This window comes from Oryzias latipes, chromosome 3, assembly GCF_002234675.1.
Source record: "Oryzias latipes chromosome 3, ASM223467v1".
Lineage (NCBI taxonomy): Eukaryota > Metazoa > Chordata > Actinopteri > Beloniformes > Adrianichthyidae > Oryzias > Oryzias latipes.
This window is the reverse complement of record NC_019861.2, coordinates 12,751,470-12,772,571: the sequence shown is the minus strand read 5'-3', so window position 1 is coordinate 12,772,571 and position 21,102 is coordinate 12,751,470. Positions and strand designations below refer to the sequence as shown.

Here is a 21,102-nt window from a genome sequence, read left to right as displayed (position 1 = left end):
CAGTACCCTGGCATAGACTTTTCCAGGGACGCTGAAGAGTGTGATTCCCTGGTAGTTGGAACACACCCTCCGGTCCCTCTTCTTAAAACTGGGAACCACCACCCTTGTCTGCCGTCCAGGCCAGGGGTGCAGTTCCCAACTGCAAAGACATATCAGCTAAGTCACTTCCACAGCATCCAGAGACTTGAGGCACTCAGGGCGGACTTCATCCACTCCTGGTGCCTTGCCACTAAGGACCTCATCGACTGCCTTGGAGAATTCAACTCAATGGACAGCCCCAACTCAAAGTCCTCAACCTCTGCTTCTCCAAGAAAAGGCGTGTGCGCTGAGTTTTTTGTCAAATAGGGTATTCCAAAATACAAGTAGGCCTATATCCATGCCAAACTTTAAAAAAAAATAATTAAAAAATATATAACTCTCAAAATGAAGTCTCTGTTCGGCATTTGTATGTTCTCCCCGGGCATGCTAGGGTTCTCTCCGGGAGGATGCATGACGTTTTCTGCAAGTGCTCCAGTTTCCCCCACGCCAAAAAAAGGCATAATCATGATTCCTCAATGTAATGAAACTAGACGTAATGAAGTCTTACAAATATTCAAGAGATGTCAACAGTGGTTCTCAATAAAAATGCAGGCATGATTAGTTTACATGATACAAAAACAGATGCCGCTTTTCTTTTTGCGTTGGATCTTTTAGCAATGATACCGTGAGATTTCCAGAACTTCCTTGAGGTATGCATAGAAGTAATAGCTAAAATGGTCACTAGATAGACCATGGCCAAGAAAGCACATGTACTGTACTCCAGAAAACAGCTTTCTTCATGACCTACGCCAAGGATATTTCGTTTTCACAAGGGTCTATTTGTCTGTCAGTAACTTGTCTCTCAAGAAGTTATTGACACATTTTCACAAAATTCTTAGAAAATGTTAGAAATGGGTCAAGGAATATTGATTTGATTTTGGGAGTGATTCAAGATCACTTTTTCAGATCCAGGATTTTTTTTAAAGGATCCCTCCTCCTCTTTGCCTCTCTGGCCATGAGGACATTATGTTCAGGTTATTTTTATGATGATGTAATGTTAACATATTTCTCCTGATTCTAAAAGAATAATTAAAAAACAACAACACAGGGCTGTGATTTCCAACAGTAGAAAAACACTGGGACTGATAGGGTTAGTCCTGGATTGAGTGGCTTGGAGTGTTGCCACAGAGCCGATTGGAGGACTTTTTCTGTTTCACATCACTTATCCACATTTGCATATTGCAAGACCAGTTAACTAGGGGAAAAAAAGACTAGTTTACTAGGTGACAAAAAGTTCTTCACTAGTTCACTAGTGACTTTTGTAAGGATGCAAAAGTGAACTTGTAAGAAAATAATATGCTCACTAGATAACCAGTGGGTTTGGTGCACCACAAGTTATCTGTTTGTGAGTGTGCATCCATGTATAAAGGAGTGTCAAAGTTTGTAAATGAGCAGTTATGCCAAGAAATTTAAGAGAAATGTCAAAATTGCTCAAGACAATAGTTTGGATAAGTAATATTGGCTGTTATAATGACCACATCAAACCGCAACCATTAGTAGCACCAGGCTGGAAGGATCTCCTCGTCAGAAGCTCAGCTTGGACTGGACTTTCAGACAAAACTCACCAGGCAAAAGTAGTTCTTCTGAGGCCAATGAGGTGGACGAAAGCAGCAGCAGGTTGAGCTCTGAGGTGTAGGGGAAAGATTGAAGTCTCTTGTGGAACTTACAAAATAATCTGTCTGAAATTCTGATGGCCAAGTGGGTTCATACAGCCAATCAGCGCAGACTGTTGTCAGGCAAGTGTTAAAATTTTTTGTAGTTTAGTCTCAAAATCAACGTATCTGCTACAAAAATAAAAAGAAAAATTGTGATGATTTTCAAAATAGTTCAGAAAGAAATGCATGCTAGTTAATAAAAAAGACCAGGTAAATGAAACACTGATCTTTACACAAAACGTAGTTACTTGAGGAGACTCTAAATAAAATGGAAGAAAACCCAGGAAGAAGATTCCCCTTTTCTTCCTGGGTTTTTCTCATCTTGCTCCAGTGTCTCTCAACTCTCTCTGTCCTCCCAACTTGAACTCCAACTCTTTCTCTTACCTCAAGAGGCTGTCACTTATTGCAGTTCTAAACTAATCTAAGGTTTTGTCATGTTTAATTCAGGATGAAAGAAAGATCTTTCAAAAAAGAGGGTAACAAGATTCATAATGCCAACAAATAGCGGCCGAAGTGCGAGTGAATGCAAGCTCCTGGAATTGTATAGTCAAGTTGGAATAAAGTAGCCAATGGCTATTGCCTTATAAATATACTGTGCCACGACCCTTGGTCTTGTCTGCTTGTTTTTTCCTCCTGCAGAAGTCCAGCTCCTGCGCAGCGGCTGACTCCGTCCCCCTCTGCAGAGGTGATTGAGGCTGCTTCCTCCTCCACCTGCCTGGAGAGGACATTTTTAAAGCTCCTAGGAGCTGAATTCCTGTGAGGAATTTGTTTTTCCAGCTTACCCCTGTTGTCTGCCTGGTGTTAGCCTGTGAAAGTTTCCCTTTTAGTTTGATTCTGGTTTTGTCCTTTTGTTGAATTTACTCTTATGGTCTTTCTTTGGATTTTGAGTACTTTTGAGTTTTGCATTTCCATCATAGTTTTTTTGCTGCAAAGCCTGAGTTCAAGTTTTACCATCATTTATTTCACCTTAGGTGTTTTGTTGGTTAGTTTCCTTTAGTTTCCTTGGTTTTTTGTGCGTCGCCCGAATAAACGACTGTGTGCCCAACTATAGCCCCTCTACTTTGAGCTTGCTTCAATATTTTGGTCTAGTATTTAAGATTTGCTACAGAAACATATTCTTCTCTGTTTCTTTATGTCTTAAACATTATTTTTGGGGTTGTTTTAAATAGAACGAAAACGACAGGTCCGGCTTACTTAATTTAATTCATTTTAAAGCAAAATATGGTATTCATTAATGTAAGTATACCCATGCCAAATATTTTTTTAAAATTTAGATTTCAAAATGCTAACTCTGAAAATCTGCAGACTTTGGAACATATTTGAAAAATACGATTTGAATAATTGGTGATGTTTTTACTTTTTCCTTTCAAACTTTTATTTGTTATTGTTAATAAGGTGTTTGTTTTATACGGTCTTTGTATACCCTATAATTCTAATTTTATTGGATTGTATTTTATTTTATTCATTTTTTTTATTTCTTTCTGTTCTATGTATATGAATATGTGTCATCTTATAAAGTCTTAAAAATTTTATATAAAAAAGACCGTAAAACCGGAAGTGACGTAATGTTTTAACATCCGTGGGGGGAAAGACACTGGAGCGACGTATTTTTTGTAACAAGCATGGACACCGAAGAGCATAAAGTAAGAAAACATACTTAGGAGCGACAGAAAACACTATTCTTTTGTTAATGTGATTTTGTTGTTGGTATTCTCAGCTATACAGAGTTTTTATGTGAACCAATGAGTGTTGTTTTTACCTGGTTTTTAAAGCATTGTTAGCTATGCTGATGATCGATGATATAGCTTTTAAATTAGCTAGCTTAAGTTAGTAGTTGGGCTAAATTAAGATATGTTGAACATATCTTAGACTTTACTTTAAGAACATAATGTTCTTAAAGTTTTCTGCGGAGTATTGAGCAGCTGCCACATTAAATGCTAAATTAAAATTTCTACTATTAGTGAGTTTCTACTCAAAATATGTACAATTATATATTTTTCTTGACTTGATCAGAGTGTTGTGTGTGAGTGTATGTGAGGGGTCGAGTCTTCCCGAGCCTCTCATTGATTCCTCTTCAGAGAGGTCAGGTTTTACCGGTGCTGACATTTTAGAGTATTCTCATGAACGATTGCCTTGCTTTTTCTAGCTCATCGAGCATCCTACAATCTGCAGAGGATCGTCCTTCCCCCCTCTGGAGAAATGCACCAATTGTTGCTCACCAGCACTCTATCACTGCCCCTTTTGCCCTCCGGAGTGTTTCGAACCTACAAGGCGAAGAAAACTTCTGCTGCATTTGGAATCTCATAGAAAGTTCGCCTGTTCCATTGGAGGTATTTTTACCCATCTGTTTATTATGCTGACCCTGAAATGCAAATCACATCAACAAACCACTCCATGCAAAAACATCACGACAAAAAAAAAGCAAAGCTAATAAGGAAAAATAGCATTATGTTTTAGAAATCAAAACAAAGTTAGACTTTATGATTTTGCCCCTCCCTTCTATAATCACCCACCTATTCCCCCTCCTCTCTAACATCCCTCTCTCTTCTTCTCTCCTGTTCTTTTTTAGTCTGGTCCAACAAAAAACGTACAAATATAATTAATGTGAAATACGTTTTAATATACATTACAAAAGGGGTTTATTCAATTTTACACCTGGTGTGTCAGAAGATTCATGACCCCTCTTGTGAAAGTAAAATATGTCCAACACAAGAGGCCTTCGGCTCTCATCTGTTTGCTCAGCTTTTGGACAGGACAAGTAAAAAATAAATAAAGAAATACTAAATGAAACTGGAAAAGGAAGGATCTTTGGGACATCTCTGATTGGATGATGACGTTTGTCCATCATATCAAACACAAAGTTATTTGGAATGAAGTGATGCTGGATTTGTTCTATACTTATCATATAACTTTTAGATGCGGATATTAAAGACCTATTTAAAACAAACATCATCATCCAATCAGTGGCAGTTCCTTCCTTCTCTGGTTTCTTATTGTTTCATTTTTTAACATTTGATTTTTATTTCTAGAAATTACTTTTATTTCTGAAACTTTTCATTTTAATTTGTAATTCTATTTTGCTTAATGACATTTTTTGATTTCTAAGATGTATTGTTTTTTAAAATATTTTTTGTTTTGCCGTTTTGTCATTTGTATCTTTAAAATGTTTTTGCGTTGAGTGATTTGTTGGCGTGGTTTGCACTTCAGGGTCACCGTACTTTGTATTTACTTAATTTGAACTGTGAAAGTGTGATCATTAATTAATGCCTTCATTTATTTTAGGTTACACCGTTCACAAATGTTCATTTGGGTGCAGGAGAAAGCCTCATTACCACTGTTTGCACTGCGAGGCCACATTAATAAGGAGACGAGATTTTGTAAATCATGTTCCTCTATGTTTGGAGGCACTGAAGACTAAACATCAGAACCAGTCCAAGCTACAGCGTTTCATGGTAAGACTCTGATCAGGTTTGTTTCTGAGTATTGATTTATGTACACCAGTAGCGGACTGTGCATTACACACCTGGGCCTTTAGTGCTGCGTCTGAATCACTCAGCCCCTCATTAACCATTTTTATGCCTCTAAAAAAACGGAATAAACAAAACAGTAAACTAATGTCATTATGCAACCACAGCCAGCAAAAAACATTGAAAACAGACACATAAATAGGAAATATTATTTATTATATTTATTATTTCACTAATCAAAAAATCAGATTATTTGAAGACAAAATCCATCCTCCTCTCTTTCCTCATAAACTGTTTGATCACCCTGTTATGTAGATTATCGCGTTTCAGTTGAAGTCCTTTTTCTTTTCCATCAAGGCAAGTGCTGAGATCCGAGTCTGTCCAGTTGTGTTTCTGCGTACGTTTTAACCCTTGTGCTATCCTAGGCACTTTACCGTTAGGAGTTGGGTCATGTAGACCCACTAGACAGTGCGTTAAAACTTTTTTCTTTAATGATTTGTGATCTTCACTGGTGTCCATGGATTACATGAAATCTTTCCACCTTTATCCACCTTTGTCATGGTAGGGAGAACACGTCAATGTAAGGGTGGGGTCATCTAAGATAGCACAAGGGTTAATTAGCTTTAGAGCCGAACGTCTCCATTCAACAGACGCAGTGGACACGGGGATGGTGAGCGCCAAACACACAAATCTGTACAGCTGCTTCATGCTCTCATTCAGATTTTTCTGATGAAGGAAGACAAGGAGATTAGTGGGAGATTTTCCTGCAAAATCATCCATAGAGTACATTACAGTCAGCTCTGTTTTTAACCGAGACAGATCCAAGAGTGCTCCGTGTTCTGTGTCAAACTGGACAAGACTGTATGTGACTTCCTGAAACTTCTGTCCAGTCAGAAGGTCTGAATACTGTGACGTTACCTAAGCCTGCTAGAAGGCCTTGCTGACACCAACTCAAAATCTGATTGGTTGAAAGAAATGAATGACCAACATTGATTTGGTATTAGCAGGCCTTTACAACTCATGGTGAAGGCCCTTCTCCTGCCTGGCAACAAAGGACAGTTGAACTGCAATTGGTTAGATGCTCCAATGTGAAAATACGTGTCTGAAAGCAGCAAAATCATCATTAACAAAATAAAAAAGAAAGGACAGACCATTTGGAATTATTTAATGAGTATGCGTGGACAAAATATGATCAACACATGATTCATATATTTTTTAGGCCTTCAGAGAAGGCCCTGACGGCCCACCACTGATATACGCCATAGGACGATCTTCTTGCAGCTACATGCAATAAGAACGTTTAGTGGTATCTTGTAGCTTTTTTGGGCACATTATACGAGTAGCAACTTTCTCTTTTTATCAATCTACGTTGATGTTGTGACAGAGAAAAACAGAATCAAAATTCAAAAATTGTTATAGACTAAATGTCAATTTTCCCACATCTATAATGAAAAAGATGTATTGAAGGGCTGAGTACAACTGACACTTAATCTATTTAATTTACATTAATATGTTTAAAATTTGATTCAATACGTGATTCAACATGATTTTGAATTTTTTTATTGGTAATGAAAAATGTTTTGATTTACACATTTTTGTCCAAGTACAAGAAGTTACTTAAAGAGAAGTTTGTTTCATCTATTTGAAGCATGTGTATATAAATAACATCATTCATTTTTTGTCTGTTGTCTTCACAGGTCACTGATGATACCAACGGCGACGACATCTGTGATTCGGAGGACAGCCATGAAGAAAGCAGCAGCCATTTCCTGAATCCTGCTGCTTCAGGGATGAGCACACGTGGATCACCAAACTCCTCCAAAGGCAGTCAGAGGGTTCAGACCCACATGGAAAAACCTCAAGACTGTGATGAATTTTACTTCATGAACCTTGTCAAAATCTTTAAAAGGTTGACCCCTCAGAAAAAGACAGATGTCAGGTTAAGAATTGAAAGAATCCTCTTTGAAGCCGAGTTTCAGTAGCTGGTTGCTGGTTCTGTTCTGAATTTGTTGTGGAACTTCTGTACCAGCTACCTGATGTACCGGCATGTTTACTGCTGGGACCTTTCCCCCAGGATTCCATATGCTTTTAAGAACACATTTTTTTTGTATTTTGAAATGTTCTGTTGCTTTAAAGAGTTCAGGTACATCGACTGTCCGTCCTGGGGAGGATCCGTCCTTCATGTGGACACCCCTGAGGCTTCTTCTTTTTTTTCCGGAATTCGATTTTCTAAGAGTTTTTCCTTGGAGGGTCTAAGGGCAAGGATGCCCAGTTTAACTAAGTCTGGTTAGTTTAGTTTAGAATTTACCTGTTGAATTCCATGACTTAATGTTCTTGAAATGCATTGAGACGACTTGTAAAATTGGGCTGTTAAAATAAAATTGAATTTAATTTAAAGTTGTTAAAACTGCTCTAATGGAATTATTTTTGGGGGACAAATAATTAAAGTTGGTTGCTGTATTATTTGGAGACTTGTAAAAGGGTTTATAATGCTTGTTTTGGAAAATCACCTGGGAGATGGACAGTTGGACAGTTTTAAAGTTATTCTCCAAAAACCCTTATATTACATTTGAATTAGCTTTCATTTAAATAGTTAGGTTTATAAACTCAACCACAGATTTTTCTGCCATCTTGTTCTACCATCATTTAATTTTTTTGTGTGTTTTTTTAGTGTTATCTAATATCAATTTACTTTTCAATAGAGCTATGGTAATGATGCAATTTCCTTTTTGTGGAATCCAAGAAGTTTTATTACGTTTTAAGTGTAATGAGGGGAATATACCTTAATAAACTATTTAAGTCAAACATTGAGCTCTAGTCATTTGAAATGATTAGAATGTCAAGTGTTTGCTACTTGAAGTTCGCAAATTAAAATAGTTTTATTTACATCTTAAAATGATAAGCAATGTTAACTTATCTATACATTTTGACAGTAAAATTTGATGCACATGACCGGAAAAAGCTGAAAGCAACAAAAAAAATGTATTTGTGCTTAAAATAAAAGATTTGCACCAGTGCTGCATAACAGACAAACTGCTATTGTTTTTTCCTTTTCTTTAAAACATGACTTTATGATATGTTTTTACAGTTCTTAATATTTTTCATTATTCTTAACATTTTGGGGGAACCATTTTTGCAGGGTAAACATTGTTTAGAATCCAAGATTTGGCTCAGTAAACTTGTATGTTTTTTCTTGTGTGAAAATCCAGTTGAGAGATGGCTGCAGCTTTTACAAATTCTATTCTAGTGTTATTGTTTCTCTAACTTGCAGCAATGGATCCCAAACTTGAGCTCAGAGGGAGGGAACCCAAAATTGTTGAGCAGGACCGGTTTTTGCATGACCCTGTGTTGGGATATCGAACACTTCCATCAGAAAGCCAGCCAGCCTCACAGCTATCTAGCTCTGCAAACGTCCAGGCGGCGTGCAGCTGTCCGACCGTGGTGATCCGTGCTTGGTCCTCCTCCTGACATTGCTCTTATAAGTCAGAACTAAATAACACTCAACAATATTGAAGCCAAATGAATATAAACATCCAATATGTTTAGGTCTTTATGCTCTCTTTCAGGTGCAGCTGTAAGTTTTTGCACATTCACTACTATGGACTTGAGGGATTACACTTTCTACTGCATAGTCTTCATGTCACAGAGATGAAAGCTGATGCTTGAGGCCGAACGTTGCATACCTGAGAGTTGAAAGCGCTGATGATAATTATAATGGCATGTCATTCTGTTTTTCATAAAAGCAAGACAATATCACTAAAAGTTAAGCATTTTCACAGTCTGACAACATTATTTTAAGTAAAGAGATGGTTACTATAAATCTTTTTTTTAAATGAAACAGTCCTGGAGTCTCACAAACCAACCCAAAATAACAGAAAAAATAAGCTTTCAATGTCATGTTCAACACAACCAGAATCTGTTTTTGTGTGTAAATAAAAATAAAAAGACAAAAAAAAAAAAAACCAACACAGTAGAGACTTTGTTTAATCTTTATTAAATGTTCAAGACCAACAATTAATAAAAAAATTCAAATGTAGAACTTTAAAAAAACAAACTCATTTTCTTCATATTCACATTTGTTAAAAAATGTATTAAATTACAGTTAAACTTGAGAAGGAAGCAGAAAAGTGTGGCAACTTGTTAAAAACACAGAAGTGAAAATTCTTATTGTCCCACATTGGTGCACATGTTTAGTGAGTACTTACTCTGTAATCGCCATATGCGCTCAAGTAACAAAACAGCAGCTGAACGAACAACAATGGAAAACGTTGATCCATCAGGTGATGGGATCTGTCAATCACTTGTCTAGCTTTCCAAATAATATATGTTAGTGTCTCCAAAGGATTGATTGTAGGGCATTTTTTAAGGAAGTTTCTATAAGTAAAAATACAAAGTTGCACTGATCATTATGTGTAAACCTTAATACGCTAGTTAGAAAGTGCTACAAGTGTTAAAAGTCCAAGCTAATGGGTGAACTTGATCTCTGTCGAGTGCAAAAATTAAACATTTTTTAGGATCCATTATCCACCCTGGCTTGGATTCCTGGAGTAAGTCTCTAGTCATCACACCCCAGCAGCTCCAGGCGAAGAGTGATGCGTTCGTGCCATTCCCAAGGAATAATTTTCACATAGCGTGCATAAAATGGGGGCTCAAAAATATTCTTCTTATGGGTGTTGTTGTCGATGTTCCCTTGAAAAATCTGCAAATGTGGTTGAAATGTTATTTTACAAAAGGTGGATGCAGTGAAGCGACCATGGAATGCTACGTTCACACTGGGCTCGGAAGTTTACATGTTTACATGCACAGTCCATGTAAACACAATCCGCTTGCAAACCTCTCGTGTTCGTGCATCACTACGCAAGTTTTTATGTCTATTTTCAGGCTCTATGAACAAAACGTGTGACCATTAAATGCCTGTTGAAAGTGAAACCAATTGACCAAGCAGGGACTTGGATTTGGTAGTGACGTATGGGTAACATCCATTTCAAAGCACAGTAGTGCCATCTATATAAAGCCCGATCGAAGAGGACAAATTAATAATTGCGGTTTGTGCCTGGCAAAAAGTCTGACACTAGGTCTTTCATATATCAGAACATAGCTGTGAAAAAAAAAGCCTGGAGCAAGAATCACAACTTCTTCCAGTTGTAAGTAAATGCGCCAATACCGTGTAACAACGAGACACGTTCAAGAATACCTGTAAAGTGCATTCTTGAACACTCAGCACATGCCCGGTGTGGACGTAGCATTAGACATACAAGTCAAATTCCCTTCTTCAAAGATGTCTGACCTTTTCATTGTCAGTGTTCTCCTCCTTCACCACAGTCCACGACTTTCCGTCGTCGCTATATGCAACTTTAAACTCCGAGACGAACTGCACCACCCCAAAATCCTTCGCACCCTGAGTGATAATGCCTGTGATGCGTTTTGTCCTCTCCAGATCAGCCTAATGTTTGATTGAGAGAAACACACTGTGAGTTTCTGCAGAGTCAACTGACTCACATAGCAGTCAACCAGGAAAATAAAAGGAAGGCTGTGCCCCACCTGGATCCACTCTGAGCGGTTGTTGTGTGCTGGAGACCAAGCATTTGTTTTTCCCATTTTATCCAGTCTGGCAAACTGAGGGTGCCAGGTGAAGGCGTCGATGGCCCACGTCCGGAAAGAGCTGGAGGCTGAGAGCTGCTCATCTGAGATGAGACGGGATTTCATTCCCAGAGCTTCTGTGCAACCTGCCGTGTTTGAAGAAGCTGTGAATGCCGAGCAACAAGGCCGAGGAGGACGGAGGAAAGGAAGGATAGAGGGCAGACAAAATAGGAAGAGTCAAGTGAATACACCCAGAGAATAAAGGAAACAACCCTGCACATGTATTAAAATAAATAGAATAGTCCCAAAAGCATCCCACATATAATCAGTTTAAACCCCACCAAAAGCAAAAGGAAGGAATAGGAGGTACAGAGAAAGAATCATGCAAGAAATTCAACAAATCAACCATTTTTTATCCTATTTTGCTCACTAGCAAGACCACAACAAAAAGACGTTCCCATAGAAGATGTAAAAAACCTGTACAGTTTCCCTAAATGTAAAACTAGTAATGACATAGAGTTTATGATCTGCAGCACTGACATTGGTTCAGATGTTCTGCTTGAGCTTACCGTGGATCTCGCAACCCACCAGCTCCATGCGCAGCGTGCAGGCCCTGCGGCACACCACAGGGACGATGCGTATGTACTGGGCCACGATAGGCGGATCAAAAAGGTTGGTCTTTGTGCTGTCGTTGTCAGAGTTTCCAACAAAAACCTGTTCCGCAAAAAGAGAAAAACCAGGGCAAAAAAATACCAAACTTTAAAACAAAAACTGACTCTGAAAGCTAAAGAAAGGAACTGAGGATCGGTCTGCGATGGAGCAGCGTCTAACCTTATCCCGCCGTTGACCTTCCGCTTTGTAAGTGATGTAGCTGATTCCATCCAGACTGCTCGCCACCTTGAAGTTCTTGATGTACTCAGCTGCACCCATGCGACTGGCTCCCTGAGTAATGATGCCCGTCAGACGCATCTTCTTCTGCATGTTAATCTTTTACAAAAAATAAATAAAAATAGCAAGTCAGTGTCTCGATTGAAAATGGTCCTTTTACTGAAATGCTCCCCTTGTCTCACCTCAATCCATGGGTTCCTGTCATGCGCAGCTGACGTCCAGGCGTTGACGATGCCTTGGTTGTTGAGTCGAGCCAACTCTGGGCCCCAGCGCTGCAGACCCAGGACACCATAGTGCACAGAGGAAGAATAAATCTGGGACTCGGAAATCGCTCCTCCTTCCATTCCAAGAAGAGAAATGCAACCTGGGATAAAAAAATAAATTAAAAACAAGGAGTAAAACAATCAAACGGTGAAAAAATTTCTGAAATAAAGCAAAAATGATTCTGCAGATATTAAAAAGGTAGCAGAGGAACATACGCAGCTGGCACTGCTTTCCAACGTATGGAGACGGGCAGTTGCAGGTGTAGTCGCCATCAAGATCCCGACATGTCCCTCCATTTTTACAAGGCTCCATTGCACAGTCATTTACATCTATATGAACAAATAAATAAATAAACGGATTATTTAAAGTGGAACACAATGGAAAGAAAACAACTTTCTAGACTTGAGAGTATATTTTGGAAGCAAAGTGACTTGAAACTTACAAAAACCAAGCATAAATTGCCTGAAAGGGAACTTATGTCTCATCATCCTGTATTTCACGTATTGTAAAGTTGTAGATTAATTTACAACTTTCCAAAGTTGTAAATTTGGAAAGTTGTACCAAATCTCATTCAGTGATTTGTACCAAAACACTGTATAAGATAAATACTCTGTTATGTGATGTTTATGGGGCAAAATATAAATAAAATTATTACATGTTTGAACCAGTTTACAACAAAAATATCCAAACCAGAACTTTCTTAACCACAAATTTGTCAACACACAGACTAGATTTTGTTTTCTTGTTGATGTAAAAATGTTATTTCATGCTGAGATTGCATCAGTAGGGGCACAACCTTTGTAGCGAGATACAAGAATACAGAAAAAAATGCAGAAAGAGGGGAAAAAGATGTGTAGAAAGTGGGCCCTTTGTTATTTGAGAACTCTGAGTAATAACTTTTTTCTCCACATGATGGGGCACTTTCAGAAAGAAGAGATGCTCAGGATGATCAGAGTTTTCGAAAGCTACCTGAATTCAGAAAAATCATCAATATTATACCTTATATTTAAAGGTGAACCAGAAAAAAAAAGTACAAACTACAAATCTGACTACTGTTTGATTTTTAACACGTCATCCTTCATCCAAATCACACCAGAGTTGACGGTTGTTTTATACTTTCTACTAAAACTCACAAAAAAGTATTTCCACATTCAACACATCTTTTTTTATCTCATTTGTTTTATTTATAAAGCTTCAGTCACTGTATAATTTTGTCTTTTGTATTTATATATGATGGCTTTTCTGTGTATAGGTGTGTTAAGCTAAATGCCACATTTTAATCTAAAAATTGAAAATTGTAATGTAACAAAAATATAATAAAGTAACAGAATATGTGCCTGCAAATACAGCATGAATGCCCCGTTTTCCAAATACAAACCTAGAAAACCTGAGAACTAAAGCAGATGACAGGTTGACGTAATGCCACATGGCTCAGTTCCCTTTAATGCTAAGAGGATTGGTCACAACTTAGAAACAGGTCCCTGTTTGTCTGCAGCAACATAGGCTTAGAACAACTATAAACACTGGAAAAACACTCTGAAATCAACATTCAAGTTGTCTTTTTTATGTTCTCTGCACAAGTGCTATTGGTATTGAAAGTTATTATTTCTAATGAGCTATATTGTTTTTTGTTTTCCATTTTTTCTTGTCTTAAAATTCAACTTTACTGAGTTTTGTTACAGTTTTGTTTTTTTTACAGCGTAGGATCCTGTTATTACTTTTTCAACTGTTTATATTAATTTCAATTATAATTGTATGCAATGTAGGTTTGACTCAAAACCATTTTTTCCATATGTCTGGATTCAAGTTAGGAAATATTTGGGTGTGGACAGCCAGACTTTTCCAACACTACACTTGGTGGTCAGACTGTGGCCTTTGGGAGGGTCTGGTACCGAAAATTTGCCAACTCAGCAAGAGCATGAGATAAAGTTATGATACAAAGCTGTATTTTTAACCGTAGCCATTTCATTGTCTTCTGAAAGAAAAACTTTTCATAAAAACTGATAAACAGCAATATTAAATCATTAATTTCAGCTCAACGGAGGACTCTCTATTGAGGCAAACATGATGTTAGTCAGATTCTTTGTGTGTTTAGGTCAAAGTTAGGCACAAATAGATGGAGTGTTGAGCTTGTGACGAGGACATCTGCATATTAAGAAGCCTGCATTGGTCTTCCTGATTAGCCAAACAAAATAACTAGAGAGGCCACTGAATGAGTCCTTTTATAAAACTGCTGAAGGGACACATCTCTTTCACTGCTGATGCTGCAACAGGATGGGAAAGTGAATCCATGTGGGTTCTCCCTTTCAGAACAACCTGCTCTTATGAAGGTATCATATTGTTCCTGATAACTTGCACATTTTTTTGCTATGTACTCTCTGTGTTCTTGTGTTAAGGCCTGTTCACACCGGGACGAATTTCGCCGGCGATTTTCGCCGACGTTTAACGCCTCGTGACTAAACAAAGGGCACCAACGAGAGTGTGCACACCGACGCGAAAAAACGCCACGCGTTAAAGCGTCAAAAAAAAAAAACGCCTCGGGTTCGTTTTTTTTTTTCGACGCGTCGCGTCGAAATCTACTCGACCAATGAGAATGGCGCTTTTGCTCACGTGTCTGGAGCTTCTGAAGTTACAGTAAAACACAACTTGGGGGCGCTCAAACACAAAACTGCCTTGCTGAGCACACATACCAGCGAAGAAGATAGACGCCAAGTAGCGTCTACACACAGCCGCGAAACAATAATGACGGACATTCTAAAATATCCCCGAACCAAGCACCAGTTGGAGCTACTGGTGCTTGAAATATTCATGTTTTCTTTGTTTGATTCTGACAAGCGTGTAAATACTTGCTCTCTTCTTCTGAGTGAAAAGCGACTTTCAGAAGCGTAAAGTTGCGCAGCGCCACCTTGTGTACAGGAGTATTTCTGTTTTACATTAAGCGCCATCTAATGTCAGGGAATGAAATTGCATGTTCACTCCACTCATCGTCAGCGAAAATCGCCTGGGTGTGAACACAAAAAACGTGGCGAAAAACGCTGGCGAATAACGCCTGGCGAATATTCGTCCCGGTGTGTACGGGCCTTTAGACTAATTTTTGTTGTCAACTTGACATGCTCTGATTTCATTAAGGCTATAAAATTCTAGATTTTTTCCATAAAAACAGGCTAAGATGCTTTTAACTTGCAAAAACTTTTTGTGTATTTTTTGGAGTATAAGGCCCGTACACACCGGGACGAATATTCGCCAGGCGTTATTCGCCAGCGTTTTTCGCCACGTCTTTTGTGTTCACAACCAGGCGATTTTCGCTGACGATGAGCCGAGCGAACATGCAATTTCATTCCCTGACGTTAGATGGTGCTTAATGTAAACAGAAATACTCCTGTACACAAGGTGGCGCTGCGCAACTTTACGATTCTTAAAGTCGCTTTTTACTCAGAAGAAGAGAGCAAGTATTTACGCGCTTGTCAGAATCATACAAAGAAAACATGAATATTTCAAGCATCAGTAGCTCCAACTGGTACTTGTTAAGGGGATATTTAAGAATGTCCGTCATTATTTCTTCGCGGCAGTGTAGATGCTACTTGGCGTCTATCTTCTTCGCTGGTATGTGTGCTCAGCAAGGCAGTTTTGTGTTTGAGCGCCCCCAAGTTGTGTTTTACTGTAACTTCAGAAGCTCCAGACACGTGTGCAAAAGCGCCATTCTCATTGGTCGAATAGATTTCGACGCGACGCGTCGAAAAAAAAAAACGAACCCGAGGCGTTTTTTTTTTTTGACGCTTTGGCGCGTGGCGTTTTTTCGCGTCGGTGTGCACACTCACATTGGTGCCCTTTGTTTAGTCACGAGGCGTTAAACGTCGGCGAAAATCGCCGGCGAAATTCGTCCCCGTGTGAACAGGCCTTTAAGTTGTGGGTTTTTGGATAGTTTGACCAGAGGTGCAACTTATATATGATTTTTTCCTAGTTATTATGCTTTTTTTTCCAGCAAAAAAATATATTTGGGAAATAAGATAGGGCAGGAGGAAGTCCCTTACTCGTCTGGCAGTGCACCCCCTCAAAGCCAGACGGGCACTTGCAGATATATTCACTGAAAACATCTCCTCTTCTCGACGAAGCAATGACCTCACACGTCCCATCGTTCTTGCAGGGGTTAGGACTGCAAGGACCTTGGTGAAACAGAAAGGAGGCCCCGTTAGTCCTACACACATAAGACAAGCATGACTTCCTTTTAGAGCACGCTGTACCTGTCTCTGTCAGGTTACAGGTGTCTCCTGCAAAGCCATCCGCGCAGATACAGATGAAAGGCTCCTCCCCCACACCGGTCACACATGTTGCTCCATTGTAGCAGTGATTCACCTCACAGAAGTCACCTGAGAAAATCAAGCAAAAAGGCCCATAATTCTCCAAAAATGCAATTCTAACATAATACAAAGCAGTGCCTTTGGGAGACTGAGGAAGTCAGTCTGGGAACGTAGAGGCATCTTACAAAACACCAAGATCAAAGTGTACAGAGCAGTCGTCTTAACAACACTTCTTTACGGCTGCGAAACCTGGACCACCTACAGAAGACATGAGAAACTTCTCCAGCAGTTCCATCTCCGCTGTCTCCGAAATATCCTTAAAATTCGCTGGCATGATCGAATCACAAACACTGAGGTCCTGGAGAGAGCAGACCTCCTTAGCGTCATTACCACCATGTGCGAAGCTCAGACACGATGGGCAGGACACGTCTGCCGTATGTCAGACTCCAGGATACCCAAACAGCTGCTGTATGGTGAACTCAGCCATGGTAGCAGGAAAGTTGGAGGCCAGCGCAAACGCTACAAAGACTGCATCAAATCACATTTGAAAGATTTCAATATCGACGTTTCCACGTGGGAAACCGCAGCATCTGACAGACCGACTTGGCGTAACTTGATTCATAAAGGTGCCATCTACTCAGAAAATAAACGTTCCAACGCAGCCAAGGAAAAACGCCAAAAACGTAAGGCTCTAGCTGACCAATCTACCAACACGACCCCCTCTCACTGGTGTTCAACCTGTGGAAGGGGTTTTCTTGCCCGTATTGGCCTTATTAGCCATATGCGGACACATCCCTCCGCCCCTTAGACAATGTACTATTAGTATTGCTATGGTCATACTCGACTACGAGCTGACGAACAAAAAATACTATATTTCATTTTTGGCTGCAGTTGTATGGCAAAGGTAGCAAGGCAAAACAAAAAGTCCTGGTATCGAGAACATAGATTTTTTTTAACAGGCTGTTTTTCTCTGCATGAGGATTTCATTCCTAACCTAACATTGACCATCATTTTAAGTGTTGATAGAGGTGATGATAAGATATAGACTCCTTCCTATTCATGTCATCCAGGTCAGAATAGAGGTGCTTCAATCAAGAAACACCAAAAAGTATAAACCTGGATTTATTTCAACAAACTCCAACTTTATTTTCCTGCAACCAAACTTTTTATTCATGTATGCTTGTGCTAAGATACTTCAAGACACTGCAACAAAAATATTTATTTACAGAACACAGTCCTTACAGTCTTGATTGACGACTCCAAACCCAAAGTTGACATTTTAGGTGTGAAACATGTGTAAGCATTACTTGTTTTAGCAATTAATGATATTAAAGCACATTTTTAAATAACCTCAAAACAACACAGGCTTAAAAGATTGAGTATGCACTAAATGAAGGCAGCATGTGTGACTCACATTTCTCTGTACCAGGATTTTTAAGATAAATGCTACTGTTTTCATATTTATGTTTATTTATGTTGCTGCCTCTTTTATTGTTACTAAAAGTACGTTTTTAATACAATACAATATAGGACACTAATGACACAACCAAACTCAGTTTAATGGTGACATTCTTCTGCTAAGTCCCACACACTCAAAGTCAAACAAGTTCAGTATGTAGATTAAAATATGATTAAATGCTGAATAGGTTGTTAATATGCAATACTGTTTGAATGAAGTGTTTTGACGGAGACATCTTTGCAAAAGTTACAAATCTTTTAATGCAAAAAACATGAAAAAGTTCTTTTTCTGGGTATGTCTCTTTTCTTTTTGTTTATATTTTTTCCTTACAGACAAATAATATTCTATCCATCTGAGGCAAGTAATACATGCTTTTACTCGACCTCACATTGTCAGTTGTGTTTGTTTCCTTGGACGGTTGACTCAGACACGTCAGCACAGTTTAAGCTCTAAACACTCCCTGTCTGGTGCAATTCTTGACACAAAGCCAAAGAAGAAAAATATCAGCCTGGATGTTTGAAAAACAACAAAACAGCAATCCGGCCACAAATCCCACACGTGCAGTCGATGGGGTAGAACCTGAATTCCTCTTGACGCCAAAGGGTTCTAGACTGTTAGACTATGACCAAAACTGTTCTCCAGTAATCAAGATTACTGGAGAACAAGTTCACTACAGCATGTCTGGGAAAAACAAGAACCAAAGATATTGCAATAGGTTTAATGTTTAACGCACTTAAAAATGCAGGACCAATTCCTAAATGAGTCATGCGTCACTATGGCTGCTAATGTCACTGAGCTGAAGCAGTGGTGTAGTGGAAAGATGGACAGCATTTCTGAATGTCAATCACTTTGTCAGATTAGTTCCATTGAAGGTGCAACGTCCTGTTGAATGTGTATTATTTGTGTTCCTCTATTGGCCTCCTTTTCTTTAAAAGTATGACACAATCCAATGTGCCCTGTGTTTTTTTTTTTAAGGTTGCATTTATTAAAGTAATAAACTTTTTAATGTTGTTTGCTGTAATCATAGACAGTAGAACAGGTTCAGGATTAACAGCTTGCAGGATTAGCCAGGTTAGACAGAAGCATGCCTCTCTTCCAGGGCTAAGGCAGTTACACAATCGTGAGTTCACTCAGTTACTCAGAACATGAAGAACACTTTACTGCCAGGTGGGTAGTATTAACACAAAAAGAGGGGGATGAAACACCAGGTGAATGGCACCCTTTATCCTTCAGACTGACAGCACAGGTACAGGTTGATCTAAATTTAAAGACAGCTGGTTTATGCTGGCACCAGACAGCTCCACATATGTTGTTTTCATCAACTCCATCTGTACGTCCATATGTGTAAACAAAACGTGATCACAGGGGCATCTACACAATGCTATGTCATGTAATCAGTTAGTTAAAAAAAAAACAACACTTTTTGTTGGATAAAGCTTTCATTGTGTTTCCGTTTGTCACTATAGCACATCGGTTTCAAAAATACACGCACACAAAATAAAAATCTACTTCTTCTAATGATTACTGGGCAAATTGGAACTTACTAATAATAGTTTCTCCTTTAATAACAGAGTAAAGTTTCATTGAACCACCACATGAAAATAATGCACTGTAATCTGTGGGCAGTATATGTACCAATTAAACTACTTTTAGAGGGAAACGGTGTCTTCAGCCTATTATTGTTTTATTCCGATAAACAAATTTCAAGAAAACATTGAAGGCTGTTTTCATTAGCTAGACTTTAAACTTTTTCACACTTTATTTTTTGCTATTATTAACATCCTCCACCCATAGAAGTTTCCATTTACACCTAGTTTCACACTTTGTAACAGAAACTAAACTAGAGTCCAATTGAAGTTTCATTAGAAACGAGGTGGAACTGACATTTCAAACAGGAAATGTAAGAAACATCAGCAATTTATGGTTTAAATCGCGAAATCATTGTTTTCATAAAGCTTTATAGAGACATCGTGTCAATAGTAAATGGTTAATGCAACATAACAATGAGCATCTTCTGAGCGGAGAAACTAAATGAACAGCAAATGAAACGTGTCTGGTTAAAAGGACACTTACCTCTGATGGAAGAGATGCAAAGCAGAAGTAGGATCGCTCCCAAAGACGCTGCAGTGACATCAACGACGTGTTTCATATTTGATTTTCCTCACTTCTACTGCTTAACAAGTTTGAACGGAGCTGTGGAAATGTCACCTTAAAGTACTGTCGGAAATCTCAGTAGTGGCCAGGATCTTTTCAATAAATCCCGACTAAAGAGGCAACACGTGACGTTATCAGGGGCGGGGCTTTTGGAGGATCCACCTACTAAGCACGCCAGCATTAAATCTGCGTCCTGTTCTTTTCTTACTCTCTTTTTTAGCAAATGTTATATATATATATATATATATATATATATATATATATATATATATATATATATATATATATATATATATATATATATATATATATATATATATATATATATATTTATTTATATATATATATATATATATATATATTTATTTCAAATCAACTTTATTGCACATTTTTCAATTTACAGAAATTCACATTCAGTTGCATAATAAATAAACTATTGTTAATATCAAACACACATATAAGACCAAACAACAATAATAGCCCTGTGTGCGTCTTTTTTTCCGTAGAGGACAATAATTCATAACAATTTTAGACGATGACTTTGTTCTCAAATATCCAATTTTATCATGCAAACTTGAAGGCACCACTGTTCACTGTTGTGAAAGACGCGGAGATTAAAAATGGTCAACGTGAAGGCAACATTCCTACTCATGTTCCTCCATTTTACTGTGACCTGCTGTGATCATAAACAAACTTCCAAACTTCCTAAAGTCAAACCAACCTCACACCTTCACAATATTCACTATACGATGGACATGAGATTCATAAAATAAAATGATCAACTGTTCCCTTAAATAAAAATTTGTTCTGCCACAATATAGTATTGTGGCAAACGGTTTGTAATTGATCCCTACTATTAATTTACTCTTTTGGTTAGAAAAAAAATCCAACATCCAACACCACCACCCCCCACCCCCACCCCAAAAAACGGATTTGTGCGCACAAAATGCTAATTTGTGTCTGCTAAATAAGTGCACACAATATAGGCTACTAAATTGTGGCCACAAAATTCTAAAATGTGTTCACAAAATGTTCATTTGTGGCCACAAATTATTTGTTTGAAAGGACATATTTTGAATGTCATGCCCATAAAAAGCCGGATTTTTTTATATGCATAATAAATTATTTATGCACAACGTCTTTAAATGTCTGCAAAATTTGTATATATTTAAAATGTTCAAAATTCAATCTATATGAATAGTCATGAAAGATATAATATCTATCCTGTTGTTTTGTATTATTTCTGTATGATCTTTTAT

At 38.2% G+C, this 21,102-nt stretch overlaps 2 protein-coding genes across 4 annotated transcripts; one reads left to right on the top strand and one right to left on the bottom strand.

Annotated features, from left to right (window-relative positions):
- The first annotated feature begins 3,292 nt into the window (after positions 1 to 3,292).
- LOC101170825 lies at positions 3,293 to 7,607 on the top strand. Its single transcript, XM_004066891.3, has 4 exons — positions 3,293 to 3,376; positions 3,880 to 4,063; positions 5,016 to 5,185; positions 6,898 to 7,607. The coding sequence occupies exons 1-4, from the start codon at positions 3,356 to 3,358 to the stop codon at positions 7,180 to 7,182; spliced, it is 660 nt and encodes a 219-aa protein (XP_004066939.1). The 5' UTR covers positions 3,293 to 3,355; the 3' UTR covers positions 7,183 to 7,607.
- A 1,568-nt stretch (positions 7,608 to 9,175) lies between these two features.
- Positions 9,176 to 19,942, bottom strand: LOC101170575 (EGF-like repeat and discoidin I-like domain-containing protein 3). Of its 3 annotated transcripts, none has more exons than XM_020712388.1 (10): positions 19,763 to 19,942; positions 16,174 to 16,299; positions 15,964 to 16,095; positions 12,148 to 12,261; positions 11,851 to 12,032; positions 11,612 to 11,767; positions 11,350 to 11,494; positions 10,739 to 10,944; positions 10,488 to 10,640; positions 9,176 to 9,899 (listed from the first exon to the last, which is right to left on the bottom strand). In XM_020712388.1, the coding sequence occupies exons 1-10, from the start codon at positions 19,836 to 19,838 to the stop codon at positions 9,756 to 9,758; spliced, it is 1,434 nt and encodes a 477-aa protein (XP_020568047.1). In that variant the 5' UTR covers positions 19,839 to 19,942; the 3' UTR covers positions 9,176 to 9,755. The 3 variants fall into 3 exon arrangements, with proteins under 3 accessions (XP_020568047.1, XP_004066938.1, XP_011486550.1); XM_004066890.3 differs by having other exon boundaries at positions 10,488 to 10,643; positions 10,742 to 10,926; XM_011488248.2 differs by having other exon boundaries at positions 10,488 to 10,643; positions 10,742 to 10,944; positions 19,763 to 19,941.
- Between the last annotated feature and the right edge of the window lie 1,160 nt (positions 19,943 to 21,102).

Bases quoted from the DNA above. Each gene is read 5' to 3' on its own strand.
- LOC101170825 (XM_004066891.3), top strand. From the start codon at position 3,356: ATGGACACCGAAGAGCATAAA. The intron at 3,377-3,879 runs GTAAGAAAACAT...TGCTTTTTCTAG, and splicing joins TGGACACCGAAGAGCATAAA to CTCATCGAGCATCCTACAAT. The intron at 5,186-6,897 runs GTAAGACTCTGA...TTGTCTTCACAG, and splicing joins CCAAGCTACAGCGTTTCATG to GTCACTGATGATACCAACGG.
- LOC101170575 (XM_020712388.1), bottom strand. From the start codon at position 19,838: ATGAAACACGTCGTTGATGTCACTGCAGCGTCTTTGGGAGCGATCCTA. The intron at 16,300-19,762 runs GTAAGTGTCCTT...TGATTTTCTCAG, and splicing joins TTGCATCTCTTCCATCAGAG to GTGACTTCTGTGAGGTGAAT. The intron at 10,641-10,738 runs GGGCACAGCCTT...AAACATTAGGCT, and splicing joins GCTCAGAGTGGATCCAGGTG to GATCTGGAGAGGACAAAACG.